Source organism: Vulpes vulpes, chromosome 13, assembly GCF_048418805.1.
Source record: "Vulpes vulpes isolate BD-2025 chromosome 13, VulVul3, whole genome shotgun sequence".
Taxonomy (NCBI): domain Eukaryota; kingdom Metazoa; phylum Chordata; class Mammalia; order Carnivora; family Canidae; genus Vulpes; species Vulpes vulpes.
This window is the reverse complement of record NC_132792.1, coordinates 84,762,901-84,784,853: the sequence shown is the minus strand read 5'-3', so window position 1 is coordinate 84,784,853 and position 21,953 is coordinate 84,762,901. Positions and strand designations below refer to the sequence as shown.

At 43.0% G+C, this 21,953-nt stretch overlaps 2 protein-coding genes across 6 annotated transcripts in view; one reads left to right on the top strand and one right to left on the bottom strand.

Annotated features, from left to right (window-relative positions):
• PPP4R1 (protein phosphatase 4 regulatory subunit 1) overlaps nt 1–19,277 on the bottom strand; it is a 61,821-nt gene extending 42,544 nt beyond the window's left edge. Inside the window, exons 1-2 of one of the 5 annotated variants that reach the window (XM_072734876.1) lie at nt 19,138–19,277; nt 18,903–18,947 (exon numbers count right to left, since the gene is read on the bottom strand). In XM_072734876.1, the coding sequence (XP_072590977.1) occupies nt 18,903–18,947; nt 19,138–19,144 (52 nt within the window). In that variant the 5' untranslated portion in view covers nt 19,145–19,277. Of the gene's footprint in view, nt 1–16,671; nt 16,821–18,052; nt 18,458–18,902; nt 18,948–19,137 lie in introns of those variants that run through there. The other 4 variants (XM_072734875.1, XM_072734877.1, XM_026005953.2 and 1 more) reach the window with 4 other exon arrangements.
• Nucleotides 19,192–21,531, top strand: LOC140595107 (uncharacterized). The gene is made up of 3 exons (XM_072733706.1): nt 19,192–19,251; nt 19,362–19,984; nt 21,366–21,531. The coding sequence occupies exons 1-3, from the start codon at nt 19,192–19,194 to the stop codon at nt 21,388–21,390; spliced, it is 708 nt and encodes a 235-aa protein (XP_072589807.1). The 3' UTR covers nt 21,391–21,531.
• Nucleotides 21,532–21,953: the final 422 nt, after the last annotated feature.

The following is a 21,953-nucleotide window of genomic DNA, read 5'->3' as shown; positions in this document are numbered from 1 at the left end:
TCCTTAGAAAGCCAGGACTCCTGGAGTATTGACCATCCAATATTGCCATTTACAAGACAAGCTCGGAGCACTTACCTTTAAGTGCAGACCTCTGGGTCTTATAATCAAATACTGATTACGGGGGGGCTTGGAGTGAGGCCCAGGAGCACTCATTTTTAATAAATACCCCTACTAATTCAAATGCAGATTGTTTACAACCATATTTAAGAAACATACTGGTAGAAGGCAACAAAATGGTATTTTGCATCAACTTCTGTTACCATTCTATCCATCACGGTTGCCAAAGAGAAGGAGGTATTCCACTCTGGCATAGGTGCTGGTGATAGAGCTTCATTTTTATTTCCCAGAACTGCTGCCTCCTGCCAGCATCTGTGGAATCATTCTGGCCTAAACCCTCCTTTCTGAACTCAAGACTTCATCAATTCTTTTTTTTTTTTTTTTAACATTTTATTTATTTATTTATTTGAGAGAAAGACAGAGAATGCAAGACAGAGTACAAGCTGGGAGGAGAGACAGACTCCTGGCTGAGCAGGGAGCCCAATATAGGGCTCGATCTCAGAACCCTTGGATCATGACTTGAGTCAAAGGTACCCAGGTACCCCTTTTCATCAATTGTTGATTGGACTAGTAAGACTATGGATCTCATCTTTATGGAGGCCACAAGGATTTGGTTACCATAGTTACAGACTGCATACTTTAGGTCTTGTACAGTCATCCTACAAATGCCTGCCACAGGTTACAATAAAGAAAAACATGAAAATAATCAATAAAAAAAGACTTACCACTAATGGAAAATCCTACAGCATATACCAAGTGATGGTACAGTAAAAAACACCCTCCAATGTAAAACAGACAACATGGAGCAAATGTAGCTGTACTGCTAACAAGGTTCCTATAGTTTATACAAAGCAGAACACTAAGTAGATTGTAATAAATTAAAGATATAAATTATAATCCTTACTAGTACTGTCTAAAACATGCAAGAAAGAATAGCTAGAAAGCCAAGAGGGGAATTAAAATGGAATACTAAAAAATATCATTAGCCCAAAAAAAGCCAGGAAAAAAGCAACAGAGAAAAAAAAAAGAGAGAGAGAGACAAGTAGGAAAAAGCTGACCTAAATCCAACCAGACCAATAATTACATTATATATAAGTGGATAAACATTTAAAAGCAGAGATCCCCAACTAATAAAAAAGTAATACCCAACTATAGCCTACCGACCAGAGACATAGTTTTAAGCCAAAATTTCAACCAAAGGTTGAAAATAATTTTTTTAAAAAAAAGATTGAACATGAAACTGTAAGCCTAAGAAAGCTGGAGTGGTGCTATTATCACTAGACAAAACAGACAAGGACAGGGACTATTACAGCAGACGAAGGGAGACATTTTATGCCTCCATACCCAAGCTGAGTGCTTTCTTTCTGGAGAACTAACTTAGGTTTATGGATTCTTGGACACTATGGCAGTAATAGTTCTTTAGGGTTTCACAGCCTTAAAAGCCTAGACTCTTCCACTGACGAAGTAAAAAAAAAAAAAAAAAAAAAGTCATGTCATCCCTTCATGTCTGAAATTTCAAATTAATCAAAAAGCATATAAAAACAGTGATCACTCTAGGGGCACCTGGGTGGCTCAGTCAGTTAAGCATCTGCCTTCGGCTGAAGTCATAATCCCAGGGTTCTGGGATCCCCACATCAGTTTCCTGCTCAGTGGGAAGTCTGCTTCTCCCCACCCTCTGCCCTTCCCCCTGCTTGCACTCTCTCCCTTTCTCTCAAATAAAATCTTAAAACAAAACAAAACAAAACAAAAAAACAATGATCACTCTGAAATGTTTTTTCAAATTATCTGACCTCCCCAAATTCCCATACTTCCTCTTCCCCAGTAAATTTACTGTCTTAGCTGAAGGGTAACCAGGATGGAGTGAAAATAATGAAGAGGACTTGCAAGCTCTATGTAAGAGACAGAATTCCAATAAATATTTAAGTAGGCAATCTTCATTTTTAAAAACCTCATATTTAATTATAAAATAAAAGCTTCCACAAAAAAGCTGTATGACATCTTTAAAAAACTTAAGTTTTTTACTTTTAATTGCTGTATAGTTAACATACCATATTAGTGTTATATTAGTTTCAGGTGTACAATTTAGTGATTCAACAATTCTATACGTTACTCGGTACTCATCATCATTAAGTGTACTCTTTAATCTTTTAATCAAAACTTGTGGGTTTTAGTGAATTCTAATAGACTAGAATCCTAATAGAATTCCTAATAGGAACAGAAACCTAAAGTACAAATTGAAGCCTTATATTTAAGCCTTAGTCCATCATATCTCAAAGGTCCAAAACATGTATTAGACTCAACAGATCCTTCTAATTCCAAGTCATAAGCAAATGCACAATACAAAGAGATCAAGAAAAAAAATGAGAAAGTGACAAGAGAAAATGACATTTCTCTCTAACTTATAAAACAGAATACTTCCCTTTGTATAAAGCTAAGAGATCATATAAGAAGAGAAAAAATATCCTAACAGTTCAGGAATGTATCCTCTACCTACTTTTAGCTCCTTGCACCAGCACCAAGAGAAATCCAAAGTAACAGAAAACAATGACCTAATTTTCAGCTGTTTTAAACTTAAGGAAAATGTAAAAGTTTACAAGCTGGACCCATGTGGAATCTTGGTGATGATTAGTTTAACGCCTACGCAGTCACAGCAAAAGTGGTATGAAAAGGGCAGAGGCTCTTCAAAGTAAGACAGATCTGGGTTCAAACCTCATGTTTTGCTATTCATGAACTATTTATGTTAACTTATACAAACACCGGGCAGCCCTGGTGGCGCAGCGGTTTAGCGCCGCCTGCAGCCCAGGGCGTGATCTGGAGACCCTGGATCGAGTCCCACGTCAGGCTTTCTGCATGGAGCCTGCTTCTCCCTCTGCCTGTGTCTCTGCCTCCCTCTCTCTCTCTCTCTCTCTCTCTGCATCTCTATGAATAAATAAATAAAATCTTAAAAAAAAAAAACTTATACAAACACCTAATTAATTTGTCTGCTTCCTCATCTATAAAATACCGCAAGGGGATCCCTGGGTGGCGCAGCGGTTTGGCGCCTGCCTTTGGCCCAGGGCGCGATCCTGGAGACCTGGGATCGAATCCCACGTCGGGCTCCCGGTGCATGGAGCCTGCTTCTCCCTCTGGCTATGTCTCTGCCTGTGTCTCTGGCTCTGTCTCTCCTTCTATCTCTCAAGAATAAATAAATAAAATCTTTAAAAAAAAATAAAAAATAAAAAATAAAATAAAATAAAATACCGCAAGACTTCATTAAAGCTATCAAGACTTCTAAGATACATTCTAAGATAATGTCTATAAAGTTTCGAATATGATATCAAGCTAATAAGTAAGTGTTGCCTCCCCTCTGCATTTAGGTCTGTTTCTAGATACAGAGAAACCTCAATGTGGTTTCCATGTGTTTTTTCCATTTCAACCAGTAAGTAGGACAGCACATCTGTGAGTTCCAAGTTCTCAACAAAGAACACAGATATAAACACTAGACAAAAAGTGCATGCATGTAAGTATATATGTGCAGATATGTATACACATAGACATATGCTAAAAAAAAGATACACAGTATAAGAATACAAAATACACTGTAAACTATTACATGCTGTTAGTTACTATATGTCCTCCCCTGGTGAGTACAAAAAGGCTTCAAAAAGTCAAGCAATTCTTGGAAGATACACTGGAGTTGCCAAGCAGGACAGAGTGCAGAAAGAGGGCATTCCAAGCATAGAGATGAGGACAGTGAGGAAGTAAAGGCAAACCATGGCATGTCTGGAAAACTGCCCAAGGACTATGTAGTACAGGTAGGGCACGGGGTTCCTACAGAAGCAAAGTAGGAAGAATAGGGGAATATGGCCAACCAAAAATCAACCTAGCCTTCTAATTTTTAAAAGTAACATTATTACATTTTGTAATATCCTCTTACTTGGCTAGAGAAATCACAATGCCACCCTGTAATTAGGATTGGCATACGAATACTAAGCAACGACTTAAATTTAATAGCAGTTACCTCTTTAGGGCAACACACAATTCTGGGCAGCATATACATTTATTCAACTGTGCTACATTAAGGCTTTATTAAAATTCTTGATTATTAATTAAAGCCATCATTTTTTTTAAAGTTATGCAAGAAACAAAGATCATGATGTCTTTTCCAAGTCAAAAGACCTTTTACTTTTACACAGCATTCTAAGAGAACCCCACGTGTCACATTACTCCTTTTCCGATTATATGACACTCTTAGTTGCTAGAGCAGAGGAGGAGGGGAGTAGGGAAGCCTTAGTCCCCTTCGAGAGTACAACAACCTAATTCAGTGGAGACAATCCTGGTTGTACCTGCATCACTACCGCAAGTAAGCCTCTTTTCTATTCCTTGTTAACAATGTTCAGACACACTACAAATTCATGCTAATTTCATGCTCATTCAGTACGAATTTGGAATCTAGGATTCTTAAATCTTAAATTCTCTCAGATGTTCCAAATCTCTAAGTTCCCAGAACTAGCTTCAAAAAATCAACTCCCTTTCCTGCCTTACCATCATAACTGTATCTGATGAACCCGATATCACCAAGTCAGAGGGAAACAGTGCCAGCAACCAGAAGAACAAAAGCAGAGGAGGCCAGTCTGGGTAGTGCTCCTGACTGCCATTCTACTCTTGACCGCAGAAATGATTAGAAGCATGAGAAGATACAGCAGTGCTTCAGCTGTCCTGGTATGCGTCTCACAATGTAGAGGTAGTTCCCTCTGCAGCCTTCACCTCCTCCTCAAGATAAGCAATCTGTCCTATTTCTCCTTCACTCTTGTGATTCTCCTCTTAAGGATTTGCCCAAATCAGGCAGCCCTTCTTAGATCTGTTATGTCTTCGCCACAGCACTCGAAAAGGCTGACTTCCCTGATCTCAACATCCTTCCCTTAAATTCTCTTTTCTTGGGTTCTTTGGAAGCACACAATCCTGAGTATTTTCTTACTTCTCTGGACTATTATTTTTTTCTGATTGTTTTTTTTTTTTCTGATTGTTTTACGTAGTTTCCTTCTACTTTTGTCCTCACATTAAAAAAAAAAAAGATTTTATTTATTTATTCTTGAGAGACGGAGACATAGGCAAAGGGAGAAGTAGGTTCCTCCAGGGAGCCTGATGCAGGACTCGAGATCACGGCCTGAGCCAAAGGCAGACATTCAAACACTGAGCACCCAGGTGCCTCTTGTCCTCACATTTTACACACACACACACACACACACTCTCTCTCTCTCTCTCACACACCCCGCCCCCGCCTTCAAAATGCATGGTTTCAACTATCACTTTTAATGCAAATAATCTCCAAAATTCTCCCATCCTGATCCCCAGATCCATACTTGCAGGTATTTCATAGAATCTCTACCTCAATGTCACATTTGTTCTAAAAAGTAAACTGTCCAAACTGATCTTATAAGACCCAGCTCTTCCTCAGGACTTTCTCCATGTCCTTGAGTTCTCAAACATGAAGTTTTCAGTTACCTTCCTAATGTACCTTTCTGGCTCCCATTATCTAATCAGTTGCTAAGAACCATAAATTCTACTTTTATAAAGTATTTTGTATTCCCACCTTTCAGTTCCTGACACTCTAATTCAGCGGCTCTGACATCTTTTGTTGCCAGAAAACCAGGGCACTTGAATCCTACAAGGTACACAAAGATTATTCCTGGGAATAAATATGATGGATGACTTTAAGGAATATTCCATACCCCCAAATTCCTGGAATATTCTTATCACAAAAATGTGTGGAGGGGCTTGGATCCTAAGGCTTTCTCTTTGAAAATCTCTAGTCTCTCACAGGACAAGACCTATCTCTCAGGTCCAAGGCCACCATGTTACATTGCCCTAAAGCTGGAAAAACCTCCACTGTCAGACAAATGGACTCGTTGAGATACTAAAGTGTTAAGATATCAGATCACCTCTCTACTGTAACAAATACTTACACAAGTCAGATATTGATATTTTTCAATTCTTTGCTTTTAAAAAATTTGAAAGGCTGATGGCATATTATAAATGTTTTTTAAAAATTGAGCATATAAGTTGGAAGAAGTTCAAGGAAATTAATGGTGCTGTTGACAAAACCCTTTCCATCAACTTAGGTCAAAATTTCTCAGTGTACACAAGTCTTAAAATAAAAGGTAAAAATTGATGATAAATATTGTCTCCTGGCAATAAACTATACTCATCCATGAATACACTTTTTAAAAAGCCCCATCCCTGGGGCGCCTGGATGGCTCCCTCGGTTAAGTGGCTGATTTTGGCTCAGATCATGATTTCAGGGTCCTGGGAGGAGTCTTGCTTCAGGCTCCCCACTAAGCAGGGGAATCTGCTTTTTTCCTCTCCCTCTCCCTCTGTCCTTCTGTCCCTCCCCCCCTGCTTGAGTGGGTATCAAAGTGCTATACTATATAGTTTTAACTTGCAAAACTTTTGTAACAGTTACATTTATAAGGTTTAAAAAAGAACTGTAAATTTAAAAATGCATGAGAGTTTTTTTGAAACTCTTTTAGGAAGCATACAGTAATTGTGTTTGAAGTCCACTGCCCTCAATTTCGTTTCCCTGCATTCTAACGCAGTTTACACATCACAACTATCTTCATCTCCTAAAGTCCTACTCTGTTCAATACACTCCCTGCCCTTCCTTCCTGCTCTCCCCCATCCCAAAACTCCCAAGCAGCCTGGATTTAGGGACAACTTTCTCATGCTGTAATTCAAGGGACTACATGATCTGGGGCAGCCTCTTTTCTTCTCTTGCATACAGCCCATACAGGGGCCCATTTCCCGTCACAGTTCCCACAACTCTCATGTCATATGTGATTACAGTTGCCCCATTTCTGCCCTTTTACCCTCATCTCAGTTTAAATTTACCTATTTAACATACCATCCAGGAAGCATTTCCTATTCTTTCCCATTAAGATCTCTTCCTCTTAGACAAAGACAAGGCCAACAAGCACATGAGAAAATGCTCCACATTGGGAACTCTGGGTGGCGCAGCGGTTTGGCGCCTGCCTTTGGCCCAGGTTGCGATCCTGGAGACCCGGGATCGAATCCCATGTCAGGCTCCCGGTGCATGGAGCCTGCTTCTCCCTCTGCCTCTCTCTCTCTGTGTGACTATCATAAATAAAAAAAAAAAAAGAAAAAAAAAAAAAAGAAAATGCTCCACATCACTTGCCATCAGGGAAATACAAATCAAAACCACAATGAGATACCACCTCACACCAGTGAGAATGGGGAAAATTAACAAGGCAGGAAACAACAAATGTTGGAGAGGATGTGGAGAAAGGGGAAACCTCCTGCACTGTTGGTGGGAATGTGAACTGGTGCAGCCACTCTGGAAAACTGTGTGGAGGTTCCTCAAAGAGTTAAAAATAGATCTGCTGTATGACCCAGCAATTGCACTGCTGGGGATTTACCCCAAAGATACAGATGCAATGAAACGCCGGGACACCTGCACCCCGATGTTTATAGCAGCAATGTCCACAATAGCCAAACTGTGGAAGGAGCCTCAGTGTCCATCGAAAGATGAATGGATAAAGAAGCTGTGGTCTATGTATACAATGGAATATTACACAGCCATTAGAAACGACAAATACCCACCATTTGCTTCGACATGGATGGAACTGGAGGGTATTATTCTGAGTGAAGTAAGTCAATCGGAGGACGAACATTATATGGTCTCATTCATTTGGGGAATATAAAAAATAGTGAAAGGGAATAAAGGGGAAAGGAGAAAAAAATGAGTGGGAAATATCAGAAAGGGAGACAGAACATGAGAGACTCCTAACTCTGGGAAACGATCTAGAGGCGGTGGAAGGGGAGATGGGTGGGGGCTGGGAGTGACTGGGTGACAGGCACTGGGGGGGGGGGGGCACTTGATGGGATGAGCACTGGGTGTTATTCTATATGTTGGCAAATTGAACACCAATAAAAAATAAATTAAAAAAAAAAAAAAAAAAGATCTCTTCCTGCTTTGAATTCCCCAGGCTACGTGCCCTAGCTTTTGTTCTGCCTGTAATAGCAGTGTTGGAGTTGTTTTTTCTTCTTTCATTTTCTTCAGCCCTCCCCAAACATAGATAAATTCTCTGAAGGCAATATGGTCTTGTTAATCTTTATATTACCTAAAAAAGAGTCTAATGCTTCTCTGGAATAACACACATTCATTAACATTTGTTAGTGAAAGCCCACAGGGATCCTGGAGGGGAGTAGGATACTTCATCCTCAGCTCAGATAGAGTCAAGCTCATTAGCATTTTAATGAATCTGAGGAGTACCAAACCAAAGAGGAGTGGTTAATTTGTAGGACCTAACTTTCACCAAGCTTGATCACAATCCTTCTATTAGCTATATAGTCTCTAATAATAGCCTCTAAAACTGAAAAAAGCAGACAATGTATCCTCACTCTTCTCTTTCAATTTTTCCCTTGATACAAGTTAGACCACAATAAAACTTGCCAAATTTTGTTTCCCAATTCTTTACATTCTTTTTAAAAATGAAAACGAGATGTACTTTGGAGATTTAATCACTTTTATAAGACTTACCTATCTTAAGGTAAGTCTTTAAGATAATGTTTTAACAAATAAACCTACAAATGAATAAGGAAGAAGGGGAAGCTCTTCTGTAAAGCAGACTGGCAGCCAGTAAATGTAAATTGATTCAAGTAAGAACCTTGGACATATTCTAACACTAATGTGTAAGCTTGTTTGGGAATGGGATATTTCCCCAGTGCCAAACTATTCCCCTTTCTAATTACAAAAGAACAGAATCTTTAAGTGGAGAAACCTTGCACATATCACCTTAACCAAGTGGTTAAAATTACCATCACCAATAATGGACAACTGACATCAGGTGCCTCCTGAGATGAAGCACTGAGAAAAATCACAGTACTGCTTATCTACAGTATTCTTGGGGGGCAGGGGGAAGCACACAACCTGAATCAAATCATAAGGAAACATAAAACCAAATTGATTCTTCAAAAATATCAATATCATGAAAGACAAAGCCTCTTCAAGAGGCATTATAACTACATGCAATGCTGAAGCCTAGACTGGCAAGATGGTCACCATAAAAAACATTATCAACTGATGAAATCTGAAAATGGACTACTTATTATATATTTGAATTGTATCAGTGTTACATTTCCTGAATCTGATTGCTGATTATGAGGGAATAGCCTTGCTCTTAGGAGACCCAGGCTAAAGGGCCTGACTCCTACAGCTTATTCTCAAAAGACAAGATTAAGAACAATGTATATGTTACATTATGTATGTGTATATATAAGTGTATAGAGGAAAATAGAGCAAAGTGGCAAAATGTTAACAGTAACAATGTAGGTGAAGAGATTTTGAATTAACTATAACACCTGTGTAACTTCTGCATGGGTCTGGAATTTTTAAAATTCATTTAATTCAACTTTTTAAATTCAACTTTTTGTATTTGAAAATAAAGTATAATCATTATTTGACTGCAAGTAAGGTTTTATGGTCATATTTAGCTTGGCCAGAAAAACCAAGATTCACTTTTGCATGTGCTGAAGGTCCACTATGTGATGGGCACTGTGCTTTAGATAAAGAATAAAAATGTAACAGACTTGGACTTAACAGTACAGTGCAGGAGCAACAAATTATGGCCAGCAGGTTAAACCGGCCCCTAGTCTGTTTTTGCAGAGTTTATTGGCAGAGAGCTATGCTCATTCATTTCTGTACTGTCTATGGCTGCTCCTACAATGGCAGACAAGAATAGCTGCAACAGAGACCATGTGCCCCCCAAAACCTAAAATATTTAGTCTGGTCCTTTACTGAAACTTTCCAATTCCTGGTCTAGTAACACAGCAGAAATGCAATTAAGCCACTGCTTGGGGAAAAAAATAAAGACAAAACAAATTTGAAGGACTGTATAACTTAGTCCTTATGAATACAGCCTCAAGCAACGGGTATGCTGTTTCAATTTGTACTTTGTGACACTATGTTCATCAGATATCTTTCAACTATAAACATGAAAAGCTTACTAAATCCTTACTGATACGTATAAAGTCATCCTATAGCATGTTTAATCTCCTCATTGAAGCCAGAGTAATTTCCTAAAGTTCGCTCTATGTGAATATTCTAAAAGCATTTCCCTAAAGTATACTTAAGATTAAAAGAGGCAACAGTGTGTTTATCCACTGTCAAATTAGTTACCAAGACCACGCTTCCTAAACAGTATTTGCCTGAGAAGCATGCAGCATACCAAAGCCCTTGTTAAGTGTGGATGGCCTATACATTATAGATGTGATGTTCGTTCACTTCAGTAAGTAGACATTTTCCTTACAGTCTTATTAACCCAATTACTTTGGTAAGTAATCCTTCCTTCCATAGGTAATCCAGGTATAAAATTAGAGCTAATCCAGGTCCAAATTACCACCAATCTCTAATATTCTAATAAATGAAGTCCTGGATTTATTTCAAGTTATTTCTACCAAAAACTAAGTTGATAGATTTAAATGTAAAAATGGCTTATATATCAAAACCTGACTTTGACTATAAATTAAAAGTAGTATAATAAGTTTAAATATAAATTCAGATTTTGGAATGACCACTTGAGGTGATTAGCTAGTGACAGGAGTAGATCTCATCAACGTTCTTACCCACTAAACTGGCTCTCTCTTGTACATGAGTGTTTTAAAACACAAAAGGTATGTATTTTGCTTCTAACATTTCCATGACAAACAGGAGCAACTTAGGACAAAAATTATTTTATCCATCAAATACTTAAAAGCATGTTACTACCTTTATATCTTCCAGAACCTTTAGGAGGTTAATGACCTAAATGATAAATTAAGGAAGTCAAGTTGGAAGACAGTAAGAATACAGTAGTAAAAGGTAATAAAGTAGAAAGATTGCGTCACAGAGGTTCATTAACCTAACACTTTCAAGTTAGGTGACTGAGCAAATTATTTAACCATCAGATAAACCTCATTGGATACCACTTTTGTAACTTTATGGTTACCACAGACCTCACGGGAATACTGTAAGGTTATAGCACAATGCCCAACAGACAGACAATAAATGGTAATTAGAAAAAATAAAATCCAGAAAAAAGTTCCCACCTCCCTTTTGCAGCTAAAGAGCTAGGTTACATGATATCTAGGAAAATAATATCAAAACCTACAAGATCTGAATCATATTCTAGCCTCTGTCACCTTGCCACCTTATCTAGGAGACCTGGGGCCTAAACTTTCTTCTGCTTAAAGAACAAATATATAATCTGCCCTCTAAGTCTTGGTTTCTTTCCTTCCCTTTCCCTTCCTTTTTCCTTTCCTCCTTCCTTCTTTTTTAAAGATTTTATTTGTTTATTCATGAGAGACACAGGCAGAGGGAGAAGCACGCTCCATGCAGGGAGCCCAACGTGGAACTCAATCCTGGGTCTCCAGGATCACACCCTAGGCCAAAGGCAGCGTTAAACTGCTGAGCCACCCAGGCTGCCCTAACTCTTGGTTTCTATAATTCTGGGATCACTGGCTCATTAGAGGTACAGCACAACTCAAATTTTTAAAGTTTATGTCATCTTCCAGATAAGGCAAACCAATTTAAAATATAAAATTCAACTTTTGTTAACCAGTATTCTTTCGCTACCATAAAGGCTGGCCAAAAGGGTGAAATGTGCTTTGCTTGCTAAAACAAGATGTTGCTTCTCTCAATCTGGTGATCAATATAAAAGTGAATTTAGTAACTATCAAATGTGCTTTATTGCAGCAGAACCAGCAAGGCAAAAGTCTAAAGAATTTGGGATGCCTGGGTGGCTCAGCCGTTGAGCGACTGCCTTCAGCTCAGGGCGTGATTCTGGGGTCCTGGTATCTAGTCCCGCATCAGGCTCCCTACATGGAGCCTGTTTCTCCCTCTGCCTATGTCTCTGCCTCTCTTTCTGTGTCTCTCATGAATAAATAAATAAAATCTTTTTTAAAAATGTCTGAAGAATTTAATCATTTAGGGGTGTATGAGTGGCTTAGTCGCCTGAGGGTCCAACTCTTGATTTCAGCTCAGGTCATGATCTCAGGGTCCTGAGATGTAGCCCCATGTCCAGCTCTGTTATGGAGGTGCAGACTGCTTGGGACTCTTTCTTTCCCTCTCCCTCTGCCCCTCACCCCCACAAGCTCTCTCTCAAAATCTTTAAAAAACAAACAAAAAAAGAATTTAATCATTCAAGCTTTCATTATTTACTATACCTTATTTACATAATTTACCACACCCTTTTGCTCATAGATTAGAGCATCACATCACACTTCAAGTACATGCCCTGTGAAATATAGTTAAAATGACACCTAGGATGTCTTTAAAGTAGCTACCTCCTCTCTTCTCCCCCAAAAAGCCCAGACGTTAGAGGGGGATAAATGAAAGTTGAAGCTAAGTAGTCAGTATATGATGACTCATCTGCTGTGTAGGTTTGAAATTTTCCATTAAAAAAATTAACAATATTGGGTCACTTGGGTGGCTCAGTGGCTGAGCATGTGTTTCCGGCTCAGGTCTTAATCCCAGGGTCCTAGGACTGAGTCCTGTATTGGGCTCCCTGCAGGAAGCCTGCTTCTCCCTCTGCCTGTGTCTCTACCTTCTCTCTCATGAACAATAAAAATCTTAAAAAAAAAAAAAATTAACAGTATTCACTTTTAAAAATCTATGTAATTCATCATATTAAAAAAAAAACTAAAAAAAAAACCATTGATGCAGAAAAAGAGGGCACTTGGGTGGCTCAGTCAATTAAGCATCTGTCTTTGACTCAGGTCATGATCCCAGGGTCCTGGGATAGAGCTCTGCATCGGGTCTGTGGGGAGTCAGCTTCTCCAATTCTACTCCTCCCCCTTGCTCATGCTTTCTCTTAAATAAAGTCTTTAAAAAAAAAAAAAAGTGATAAAATCCAACATCCCCTCCTAATTGCAAAAAAGCTCTCAGTAAACTCAGGGAAGTTTCTCAACATGATAAAAGGGCATTTGTGAAAAAATAACAAACTGAACCTCAAAATTCAAAACTTCTGCTCCTCAAAATACACTTTTAAGACAACAATAAGACAAGTCACAGACTAGAAAATAATATTTGCAAATCACATACCTGAAAAAGGACTTGTGCCTGGAATATATAAAGAACTCTCAAAACTTAAGAAAGCAATCCAATGAAGGAATGGGCAAAGATTTGAACAGACACTTTGTCAAAGATTGTAGATGGCAAATGAGCACAAGAAAACATGAGCATTATTAGTCATTAGGGAAATGCACATTCAAACTACAAAAAACAAAAATCAACCCACCATACATACTTAATAGGATGGCTAAAATGAAGGCCACCCACACCAAACACTGACAAAGGTGTAGAGCACCTGGAACTCTCTCACACACTGCTGGTGGGAGAGTAAAATGGTACAACCACTTTGGAAAACAGTTTGGCAATTCCTTAAAAAGGCAGACAGCCATTCTGCCATCCTAGGTACATACCCAAGAGAAAGAACATATGTGCCCACACAAAGACTTGTACAGGAATGCTCACCACGGCTTTATTTGTAATAGCCAAAACCTGGAATCATTCCAAAAGTCTGTCAACATTTTAAAGATAGAGAACAGCTGAGAAAAGTGCAGTACCTTGCTCAAGATAATAAGTGAATAAACAGCACGGGCCAGAATCAGAATGTAGGCCTAATGTTTACAAAACCAAGTGCTATTTCCTCTGCACAGAACTCTACTGGAATTGGTGCCTGGGTGGCTCAGTTGGTTGAGCCTGCCTTCAGCTCAGGGTCCTGAGATCCACTGGCATCAAGCTCCCTGCTCAGAGGGGAGTCTACTTCTGCTTCTCCCTCTCCTTGTTTGTGTGTGCACTCCCTCAATAAATTTTTTAAAAGGAAACTATACTGAGATATATTCCAGAATTACAGTATAATAAATGCTCAAACACCAACCTGACATCAAGCAGGCCAGAGAACAAGTCTGCTCCCAAGTCTGGGGGGGGGGGGGGGGGGGGAGGGGAGGGTGGTGGTGGTGGTGGTGGTGTAAAGAACTAAGAACACTTGACCTAACAGGAGGATCAAAGGATGGATCTGGAGAAAAGGCGGGCCTTAGGTGACCTGCTGGCTGAAAGTCCAGTCCAGTGCAAGCCCTTTAACCTCCTTAGCCCAAATCCCATAGGTGTGCCACATCCTCCCCCTCCTCCCAAAACATTATTTTCAGATCCAAGTTAAATGCGGAGTAACACTTTATTTTTATTTTTAAAGATTTTATTTATGTATTAATGAGACACAGAGGGTGGGGGAGAGGGAGAGGCAGAGACACAGGCAGAGGGAGAAGCAGGCTCCATGCAGGGAGCCTGATGTGGGACTCGATCCAGGGTCTCCAACATTACGCCCTGGGTCAAAGGCAGGCGCTAAACCATTGAGCCACCCAGGGATCCCCGCAGAATAACACTTTAATTCTAGTCTAGGGACAGCCCACCCTATCGTGTAGCTGATGACAAAAAGTTCTTTGCTATAAGAGAGAAGAGAGAAAAATTCCAAATTCCCAAATAGAAGGCGAACAGAAGAGTGAATAGTTTAAAATATAAATTCTCTGTTTTGATGAGAGGAAGAACTGAGGCAAAAGGACCAGAAATCTTAAGCTACTGACCAAATGTGGTAGACTAATGAACTTTACCTAGCAAAGGCTATTTGTCTTTCATAGGCGTAAAGAGCAAACAAAAACCTATGCTTTTTTTTAAAGTCATGCAACTACAAGCCCAGGCAGCTGACATGCATATTTACAAAGGGTTTTCTCTTTTCTTTAAAAAAAAAAAAAAAAGTCTGATTCTATACACATGGGGTACCACTAAAACCATTTTTAAGCATGCTTTGCTAGGATATTACATTATCTCTAAATAAAGATTTCCCCTGTCCAGTCTTGTTGGTAACAATCAAAATATGCTATCAAGTCTCCTGACTCACTCTTCCAAATCCCCATTGAATAACACTTCTAAATATCATGACTTTCAAGGGCACCTTCCTATAGTTTTTTAGTTGATTCCCTGGCCACTACTACACACAGCCCCGGTTTTTTTTACTCCTTACTTCCCTTAGGTGGCAAGAACTTTAAGAATCTTATCAAAACTAATTTTCAAAAGTAGTCAGAGGGCCCAGAGACTCTTTGAAAGTAGTACAGTCCAGGCAGTTATTATACCAAATTAGTTCTGGATCCACCCTTAATTCACTCATCCAACAGTGCCCTCAAACCTGAAAAACATTATAGTGTGAAAGATTTCCAAAACTTCTTCACATATAAACAATTCTGTGTATGGCATATGCCATGATACAGTTCCAAAAGCTCTTCAATATCATGCTAGTTACAGCTCAAAGAAAAATTAACATAAAGACTAAATAAGCTATATTACACCCAAGCTTCATTCAAATGACCTCTTGGTTAAATTAAACCATATGCAGCGTGCTAGGTTAATCCTCGAGGTTATCCTAAGCGTGGGCTCAAGCAAATTGCCTATACAACAGGCTTGGGCTGTTCAATGTTGTAAACTGAGCGATTTAAGACAAGACAGTATTTCAAATACAATATTTAGAATCAGGAGGCCTAGCTTAAAATTCTGGCTGGTAGTTAAGGAGTTTCATTTCGTAAGAAAATAATTTAGTCCCTTGCACATCAGCTGACTTATTAATATCAGAATACCACAGCCTACATCTCACAGGCATGCTGTGAAGAATAATCTGTGTAAAAGTCCTAGCTTACCTATTTTAGAAATGTAGCAATTGACATATAAATCAAAACTGTATCTCTGGAAAACTGACAATGGAAATTTAAAATCTCTCTCTCTCTGAAAGTCTCTGATTTTTGCATTGCCTCCCATGATTCAGGAAACAGAAAGTGTTTTCCCAACTCTGAAGTCACTCTGCTGAAATACTCGATTGAGTGTCACTGACTTGCTTTCACTTTGAAATTCAAAGTATGCTTCATGATACTATATGTAGAGTATCACTTTTAACCTAGAACAACCTTAATAGCACCTAATCATTTCCTTTACTTACCTTCATGATGTTCTGCTAGTACATACAATGCACCACTTTTCACATACTAGGATTTTGCTTCTTTTTCTCAAGGGTATCAGCCAAGTCAGTCTTTGCCCAACCCTTCTCCCATTCTACCCACTTTTCTATGGGCTCTGTACAGAGACTTTGGGACGTAAGACAAACCAAAACAAAAGACCTCGGACTTATCAAGGCTTGGCAATGCCTCCCCCTACCACTGTTCAAGATCCAAACCCCACCCAGATCCCCTTCTAGCCTCCAGAGCTGCAGATCACCTGTACATTTTCTCTCTTCTTAGTCTAGGTTCTGCTTTTAGGAAAGACAACCAAGATTCTAGAGTTCGGCAAGAACGTAATTCCTTCCCATCACGAGCACCGACTTAGACCTAGTTGGGCTGAAGCAGCAGGACCTGGTATACAGTACCCTGGAGGCGGGCTTCCATCCCAGGGTTTGCCTGAGACAGAAAATCAAGCTCATACGATACTTTCTAGTTGTAAGGGCAGCCCAAGCCTCCTTCTCTCTAACATCTCTGGTCCTCTCTACCTTCTCCAGCTTCTCCAGGAGATGACAAGCTTTCTCATTTTCTCTCCATTTCTCTTACCCTTGGCCTAGGCATCAAAGCCAGATTTCCTCCTCATTCTTTCTCCCTTCACAACAGACAGCAAGTGGTCCTTCAACTGGCCACATGTTCAAAGATCCTTTGTTCCCAAACATTCCAGGTAAAGGTAGCACCTGTAAAGACCTTAGCAACTGAAAAAAATATGCAATTATTCTAACAAAGTCTTAAATCAATTCATAAATACGCAAATAGACTATGCCTTCAGATGTGTAATGTTTTATCCTGAATTAAAACACACTGGGAACTAACAGAACCTTTAATAAGTTAATTGCAAGCATTAGCAACATTTATAATTATATTAATTCTGTAATGTTCAACATCAGTATTTCCTCTTCTAAGCTTCCCTTCTTCACTCATAACCACCACCACTTAACAGTATTCACCAAGTACTCAGTGCTTTACGTATCTTAATTTATGTAAGGCTCTAAACAACTCTAAATAGGCAATACTTAGTATGCTTACTTACAAATGACAAAACGTGGGCATACAGAGGTTTAGGGAGTTGCAGGGGTCTGTCCAAAATGATAATAACAAAACTGGAACACAAAAGAGTCTGGCTCTAGAGTGTTGTCTATTAACTACTGTTATGCTGCCTCTAATATCTTCTTCATCACACTTATATTCAAACTGCTTATAAACCACTAGAGGGCATAGATTGTGGCCGTCCTTTGCAGAGCTATATCCTCGGTACACAGAAGTCTCGCAGCTCATGAATAAATCATTGTTGAGTTCTTCACAGGTGTGCTTTCCCTTCTAGACTAGGCTTCTATAGACTCAATGAGGAAGCGGGACACTATAGCTCATCCTTTAAGAGTGCATGGCACAAGAAATGAAAATAAATGAAGGGGCAAAAGGTCTTGCTGTGTGCATTCCTGACCCCCTGCTGACTGGTGTGTCTTCTATTTATAAAGTCTTGAACCTAATCACAGGAATGAGAAGCCCCTGTTTGAGGTAACGATCAGAGCCACCTTACCAACCTTAACTTTGCAAGCAATCAACAGCTGCCTTGAATGGCCTTTTCAACTCCCTAGCAGGCGGACAGGTGGCCTAACATAAAGCATTAGGTGAAGTGTAAAAGCTGTCCCTCACTATGTTAGTACTGCTCCCTGTGTGTGTAGGAGAGCTTTGTACTTAACAAAAAACACCAACCCAGAGTTAGCGAAAGTTAATTCTGCATACGGTTCATTTGCTTTAAAAATACTCTTTTTAGAGATAGTAAATTCCCCTCACCTCACTCAAAACCTAGGAATTCGAAAATGAAGCTTAATTTGGCCAAGGGAAACCACATTACACCACGCTAAGGCTGAACCACACAGAGTCTAGAAGGACGATTTCAGAACGCAACCATCCCTGAATCACTTACCAGGTATGAGCCACAGTAAACCTCAGCAACGGGCGGCTCTCCCCCTGAATACGCCACAGATCCTGCCGTGGTTATCGTTTCCACGCAGAACAATTTCCAAATTATCTTCGGATGCTTAGGCACACACGAAATAAACACATTCCTTCCTAAATAGCAGTTCCTTCCTGACAGTCTTCTGCAGACAACGTCAAAGTTCTTTTTTTCCTCCCCTTTCCTTTTTGTTTTTTGTTTTTTTTTAAACAAAAGATCGCCTGTTTTAAAACTTCCCTTTCTCGCGGAAAAGCTGAAATCGTCCTATTTTGGGAGGCCTGGGTGACCCGCGAACCCCTGCAGTAAAGAAGCAGGCTCCGCAGCCCTAGGAACTCCCGCGGCGGCCACCCCCTCCAGCCTTCCCGGAACCCACAAATCACGGGGGTGTCCGGCAGCCCCACGCTGCCCGAGCTCCGGGGCGCTCCCAGCGACGCAGCCCGGGCCGGCGACCCGGGGCCGGCTCCCTGCGGCCGCCCGCCCGCTGCCACTCGCCAGCGACTCCCGGGAGGCCGAGCCGGGGGCGGCGGCCGGGGTCGGCCGGGGTCGGCCGGGGTCCGCCGGGCGCAAGCGCACACGTCGGCCGCGCCGCTGCCGGCAGCCCCGAGCTCCCCGGGCCGAGGCGCGGGGGCGACGCCGCGGAGCCCGAGCCCGAGCCCGAGCCCGCGCCAGACGCCGCGAGTGCCGCCGCCCGCCGTCCCCCGTGCGGCTCGCGGCCCCGCCGGCCCAGGGCCACGCCTCGCCTCGCCTCGCCTCGCCCGAGCGCAGGCCGCCGCCGCCGCCCGCCCTCCCCCCGCTCCCCGCGGGCCGCCGGCGCACTCACATCCGTCCGCGTCCTCCTGCAGGTCCTCCTGGAGCAGCGAGAGGTCTGCGCCGAGGGGAGAGAAGAAAGGCCGGTCAGCGCCCCGGGCCCCGGCGCGCCGCCCCCGCCGCCCGCCCTCCCGGCCCCGCGGCGCCTCCTCCCCGCGCCGGGACCCCGCGCCGGCCGCCAGGCGGGGGGAGGCGCCGCCGCCGCCGCCGCCGCCGCCGCCGCGCCCGGAGGCCAGGGGGCCACGTACCCGCCATCTTGTGGTCGCCCCCTCCTCCTCCGTCTCCCGGGGAGCCGGGGCTACATGGAGCGGCGCGAGCCGGGGAGCCGGGGCGCGCGCGCGGGCGGGGCGGCGAGCAGGAGGGCCGGGCCGGCGGGGGCGCGCGCGGGCGGGGCGGCTCCGGGGCGCGGGGGGCGGGCGCCGCGGGCCGGCCTGGCCCCGCCCCTCCCCGCCCGGCCCCGCCCTCCCGCTAGGCCCCGCCCCCGCCGGCCCCGCCCCCCGCCGGCCCCGCCCTCCCCGCCTCGCCCGGCCGCTCTGCGCCGCTCCCGCGCGGCTCCCGGGCGGCCGCTCCTCCGCCTCCCTCGCTCCCGGCTCCGCGGCGCGCGCTCACACCCTGGGCCGGAGGCGCCCTGACGCCGAGAGCGGCCCGGGACCCTGCGGCGTGTGCCCGGAGCGCGGCCCGGGCGGGGCCCCCCGCGGCGCGGCGCGCTTTGTTGGGTCACCGGCCTCGCCCGCCGGCCCCGGCCCCCGCCCCCGCCCCCGGGGCCGCACGTACGTCGACGGCGATCCGAGGCCCGGCGGAGGCCGCGGGGCCCACCCTCCGGGGCAGGAGGCGCCGCCTCCCCGCGCGCCGGGCCCTGGCGCGGCGGCGGCGGACAAAGCGCGGGGTCCTGCCGCCCGGCGGCCGACGGACTCGCTCCCCGGCGCCCCCCGCCCGCCCCCGGGCCTGCCGGTCGGGCGCTGACCCAGCGGGAAGAGCTCCGGCGAGGGCGCGCGCGGGCCTGGGTTCGGATCCCCGTCCTGCCGTTTCCCTGGGGGGTCGCCCGCGTGCCGGTGGAGGGGGAGCCTGCGCCAGGGTTACGGCGGTCAGTGAAGGGTGAGGAGCCCAGCAGGGCGCTGGCTACCTGGGAGGTGCTCCGGGAACAGCCCTACGATTAGCTCCCCCCGCCCTTTTTTAAAAAAGATTTTATTTATTTATTCATGAGAAAGAGACAGAGGCAGAGGGAGAGCAGGCTCCATGCAGGGACTCCACGTGGGACTCGACCCCGGCCCTGGGCACTAAACCGCTGAGCCACCCGGGCTGCCCGCTCTTTTTTTTTTTTTTTTCACTTTAAATAGTTTCGCTAGCACTTCATGTGCACGACTGAAATCACTATTACAGATTTTATTATCGCCGCTTTAAAAACAAACAAACAAACAAACAAACAAACGTGTTAAGGGATTAGCTCAAGTGCAAAGTGGAGGCTGAACCCAAGGTTTCTGACTCCCATTCCGCACGGTCCTACCTCCGAGACTCTATTCCAGCTCCACCTACGGGCCTCAAAAATGGTAATCGCCCAAAGTGGAGAACAAAACACCCAATCGTTTGAAGGATACCACATTGGCTGGCCTGGTTTCTTGGAGAGAGGAAATTCTGAATTATCAGCTTGTCCCTTTCTGCATTGCGGTCCTGACGGAGGACACTATGCAGTTGACCCTTGAGCGACATGGGTTTGAACTGTGTGTAGGTTCTAAAAAATAAATATATTGGAAAAATTGGGGAAGATTTGCAACGATTTAAAAATGCTCAACAGGACAGCCCGGGTGGCTCGGCGGTTTGGCGCCGCCTTCAGCCCAGAACCTGATCCTGGAGACCCGGGATTGAGTCCCACGTCAGGCTCCCTGCATGGAGCCTGCTTCTCCCTCTGCCCGTGTCTATGCTTCTCTCCCTCTCTGTATCTCAGATAGATAAATAAATAAGTAAACAAGTAAATAATAAATAATAATAAATAAATATCTTTTTTAAAACTCAAACAGCGTAGCCTAGAAATTTTGGAAAAACTTAAGTATTATTGTAAGGATGCAGTATATAATACATACTATATACAAATCAGCTAAGTTATTGGTAAGGCTTCCAGTCAACAATAAGCTATAAATAGTTAAGTTTGGGAGAGTCAAAAGTTTTACATAGACTTTTGACTGCAAGGGGTTGGGCACCTTATCCCACTGTATGGGCATTTAATGCTGTTGAAAATCAGACTAAGGATCGGATCAATCCTCTGAAATTCATAATGCTGTGTAATAAAGTGGGTTCCACATAGGTATTCCAAAAACTTCCCTCTCAGATATTAGAAGGTAGAACAGATTGTATACATTATGTATTACATTTCCAAAAGCAATAAAAATAAGAATAGAATCTATTACTCCAGAGGTGTGTCTAATTTTCTCAAAAGTAGAATAAAGGCCAAACTCATCCTATTTTTTTCTTTCCCTTGCAGAATGCCCTTATGTGAATTCAGCTGATGCTAAAATCGTCAAAATGACAGAAATCCTTGATGGCAATTAGAAATTCACAAACTATTAACAGAATCCAGTCCCAGTTGACTCAGTCCATGAGAGTTCGGCCCTGGTTGTGGGTATTTGTCTTGACCACCTACCATTTTAGCAAAAAAAGAGGGGGAGAAGATTTGGCTCTTTGCACTAACTGCTGCTCTACCAATAACACAAAATCTACAGGCTTCCAACTCTACTTCAGCCACTGGAGATACAAAGATGACAAAAACTATCTGGACAATCTACCCAGAAGTCAGATTTATAAATCTCAGTGATGGTAGTAAAATGGAGATGATGTACCAAATTGCTAGCCTGGGATACAGAAAGATGAAGGAACTCTGCCTTTGGTAGCTGGGCCTCAGTAAACTTTCTCTCACCCCTCTCTGGGAAGGCAGCAAAAGAGGGGGGTCTATGTAATTTTTGTACATGTTCTTCAAGAACTATGCACTTGTTATCCTACCTGCTTTACATGTTACTACAGGTCCTTTTAGGCAGTATGATTTTTAGCCATTTTGATGAGGGTTTCCCTACTC

Excerpts from the sequence above, each read along its gene's own strand:
- LOC140595107 (XM_072733706.1), top strand. The coding sequence starts at position 19,192 with ATGGAGCGGCGCGAGCCGGGGAGCCGGGGCGCGCGCGCGGGCGGGGCG. Across the intron at positions 19,252-19,361 it reads GCGGGGCGGCGAGCAGGAGG|GCCCCGCCCCCGCCGGCCCC; the intron begins GCCGGGCCGGCG and ends CCCTCCCGCTAG. Across the intron at positions 19,985-21,365 it reads GTTACGGCGGTCAGTGAAGG|AATGCCCTTATGTGAATTCA; the intron begins GTGAGGAGCCCA and ends TTTCCCTTGCAG.